Below are 3,533 nucleotides of genomic sequence, written 5' to 3'. Positions count from 1 at the left end.
CGCTTCCACCATTTTGTGTCGCGGGGTAAGGGGCACGGCCCATTTTGCGACCTAACGGCTCCTGGGTAACGCGCCCCCAGACACCAAAACCCACCCCTGGGCGGACAGAACACGAACGGCTCTAACAGCTTCCGTAGCAGAAGCTCTGCTCCGCCCCGAGTTGGGCCGAGCTCTACACGCTACCCGCCCTGCCACCGCTCCGCAGGCGTCACATCCCGCCGCCGCTGCCACCGCTGCCAGGATGATCCCACCGGTGCAGGTCTCTCCGCTCATCAAGGTGAGGGCAGAGGCGGTTCCCGCGGTGCCATGCTGGCGTCCCGCCGCGCTCCGGGGCTGGGAGGTGACCTCTGGCCTCAGCGGGCCGGGGTGAGGCGGGCCGGGCGGGGGGCGGCGAGCTGGGCCTAGTGGTGCGAGCTGAGCCAAGGGCGCGTCCTTGTCTGTGCCTCCCGCAGTTCACCCGCTACTCGGCCCTGCTGGTGGGGATGATCTACGGCAAGAAGCGATACGGTGAGTGCGCGCCTCGGGCGGCCTTCTCCCCTTCCCCGCTCGGGACCCGAAGGGCACCTTGAGGCGGGCACGGCGCCATTTCCCCGCCTCACTGCAGGGGAACCGGGTAGGGCTCGGCGAGGTGGCCCTTGGGGCTGGGCTCTGACCGGTGTGAGGTGACAGATCCATGTAAAATGTGCCGTCGTGCCAGCGAAGGTGGTTTTATGTTCTTTTTGAGTGAGCTAGCAGATGCAGAGCTTTGTGCCGGCTCCTAGAAACTGTGTTGTAAAGCGCTTGTATTAATAACAGACTACCTAAAGCCTATTGCTGAAGAAGAAAGAAGAATAGAGGCTGAAGAGAAAAAGAGACGTGAAGAACTTGAGCGGATCGCGAAAGAGCTTGCAGAAGGTAGTCCCTCAGTTTAATTCACACATTCCAGACCAAACCGTATACCCTGGCTTGCAAGTGGACCGACATCTTAATGCAGCGTTTTTAGGAGAAATTCAGGCTTACAGCCAGGGGGCTGCACACCATTGTGATTCCATGGAGCAGTGGTTAGGGCTGTGTGAAGGGTAAATAGTGCTGCTGTTTGACAGGCTCTACTGAATGTAAGCTTTGGTAGAGGAAGAGTTGAAAACACTTTTGTAACTAAATGGGGCGTATTAAATGGCAGTCTGAATTTCCACTGAGAAAACAAACCTCTAAAAGGTGTGCTGGTTATTTTGTGAGGAATCCATGAAACTGCATATTAACGTTACTTAGATGTCCGTTATTCAGCTGGATGCAGCAAACCTGTGGTCCCTCTGCTCCATGCAATGAAGAAGTCTCACAAGTGTGACTGATTACCTAAACCAGAAGTTATAGGCAACTGCTTGAAATTGCAACTCAAACTTTAAAGTGGTATCACTGGTGTAGTGTTAGAGGTCAGCTTTATTATATCTTACATGAAAAGAGTATGCTGGAGGTGATTTATTGGGACTAATACTGCTGCTTCTTTCTCATTCCGTTCTGCCCTATAGTATTCCTGCTGCAGCATGCTTTCCCTTGTTGTTAGAATTGTTTATTTATTTGTGCATTTCTGACAGGATTTTTCCCCATGCCATACAGAGGAGTGTGCTGTCTGGCTTGAATTCACCTTTTTTTTTCTTTAGGTGGACATACAGTCCAGAAGTTTTAAGAAATTGATCAGTAACTCAAGCTACACACTTAGTAACTGTTTCCATGGGAATTAGTGGCATTCACATTGTCCTAAACAAGACTAATGTTGAACAAAACCCTGTAAAACTAAATGAGCCACACATACATATAATCAAATAGGCAAATTGATGAATTTTATCACTTACTAGAAGCTATTTTGCATAGCTCTTTTTACCATCTTGAATATATAGTCTCCATTATTCATGGACTAAATAAATGGGCCTATAGGTATTTTCTAGATTAGCTGAAACTTTTGTATACTTTCGGGGATAGAGGCTGTACTACAGTGTTGCTACTTCACTTAATAATGGAATTCTGTGATTATTTCTTTAGAATGTTTATTTAAAAGCGGCACACAGATGACCAGTCTGCTTTCCCAACAGTGGTTTTTGTGTGGTTTTCCTGTTATAAAAGCAATTGTTATAACTTCATTCAGTGCAATGCAGTTGGAAATTGTTCTTTAAAGATGAATAACTGGACATACCCATAATGATAGCTTTTTCTGCACTTAATTTGAATTATCAGTTCAGAAAACAGTAATTTACTACTGGGTAAGTAAAAAAGGTCTTTTACCCCAAATACACTTCTGTTGAATAAGCAGAAGCGGGAATCATAAAAACTGGCTAGAAAGAAATGTCGCACTTAAAGGTAGCTTTTGGTCTCAGTAATGTTTTGCATATTTTAGTACTGCATGGGACTGACTAGTAGCCCTAACTGTGTTTGGTTTTTCTTCCCTTCTAGCAAGCGAAGAATCCATATTGAAATGAACAGAAGATTGAATCCTAATTTCACATATGGAAATATATGGCTAGGCTCTGAACTGTGCAGTGGTTGATGGACTCTGTATGCTATTCTCTCAATAAAGTACTTAAAATGCTTCAGTTGGTATTTGAGTGAGTTGCACAGAACAGCAGCAGAAATAATTACAGAATATGACAGGAAACTTATGTCACAGGCTGTTGCTGTGGTGGAAACACCATGTTGTATTCCTCCAGCAGCAACCAGTCACTACGCCTATAACTAATAGGTAATGTTTGTGATCAGAAGAGACGGAGTTTAACACATTTGGGCAGGTGGGAGAGCAAGCTGAACTTCAGCAGACTGAACAGCTGGAGGGCATCCACATGTTCTTTTCAGTAGCAGAGCAAAGAGGTCTTGTCTTGAGTGAGCTTGTCCTACCCCTTCCACCCCATGATGGGCAAGCTGTAGCACTAAAAATCTCTTGGCAGCTTCTCACTCAGGCAGTGGAGAGAAAATCTGCTCTCCATTCCTGAATTCCTGTCTGAGAAACCCCTCCCAGTCTCGCAGGGATATTCATTTCCCTACCACTTGTTGTCCCCAGCCTTCAAAATCCAGAATGGAAGTCTGGATGCCTTACCTCCTTCAGTGAGACACTTGCAAGGCAGGCCCCTCGTGTCTCTCACTGGAGTTGGGAACCGCATCAAGCCAGAAGTGAAAACACTGCCCTGGGGTACAGGCAAATATGCCACAAGCGGAGCTGAATTGCTCTATCACACTCCTCTGGGAGCTGTCTGGTCAATGGACCTCTCCTGAAATTGTGTTGCAGTGGCATCACTTTCCTCTCGGGCCTGGGAAAATACTGACTGCAAAAATACATTTCTTAACCTTTCTCTTTTCTTTGCCCAATAATTCCTGACAGCCAGCTGCCAAGGGGAGCGCTGTGGGTAGGAAACTTGCCAGGTTTCGCCTCCATCTGACCTACCTCCAGTGGGAAGCAAACTTCCAGTGGTATGGTTCTGATGGTGCAAAAAGACACAGAAACACATATTAGTAAGGGATTGCTGGCTGAAAAGGACACTGATCCCAGTCTTCTGGCAAAGTGGCTGTGT

The 3,533-nt window shown here is 47.1% G+C and overlaps 1 protein-coding gene across 1 annotated transcript; it reads left to right on the top strand.

Moving 5' to 3' along the window:
- The first annotated feature begins 207 nt into the window (after nt 1–207).
- On the top strand, nt 208–2,564 carry ATP5ME (ATP synthase membrane subunit e). The gene is made up of 4 exons (XM_057426522.1): nt 208–277; nt 453–507; nt 796–894; nt 2,425–2,564. The coding sequence occupies exons 1-4, from the start codon at nt 242–244 to the stop codon at nt 2,448–2,450; spliced, it is 216 nt and encodes a 71-aa protein (XP_057282505.1). The 5' UTR covers nt 208–241; the 3' UTR covers nt 2,451–2,564.
- The last annotated feature ends 969 nt before the right edge of the window (nt 2,565–3,533 follow it).

Source organism: Pezoporus wallicus, unplaced genomic scaffold (assembly GCF_028554395.1).
Source record: "Pezoporus wallicus isolate ANWC-B61680 ecotype Strahan unplaced genomic scaffold, APGP_CSIRO_Pwel_v1 contig_5116, whole genome shotgun sequence".
Classification (NCBI taxonomy): Eukaryota; Metazoa; Chordata; class Aves; order Psittaciformes; family Psittacidae; genus Pezoporus; species Pezoporus wallicus.
Note: the sequence above shows the minus strand (reverse complement) of the source record. Positions and strands in the feature narration are given on the sequence as shown.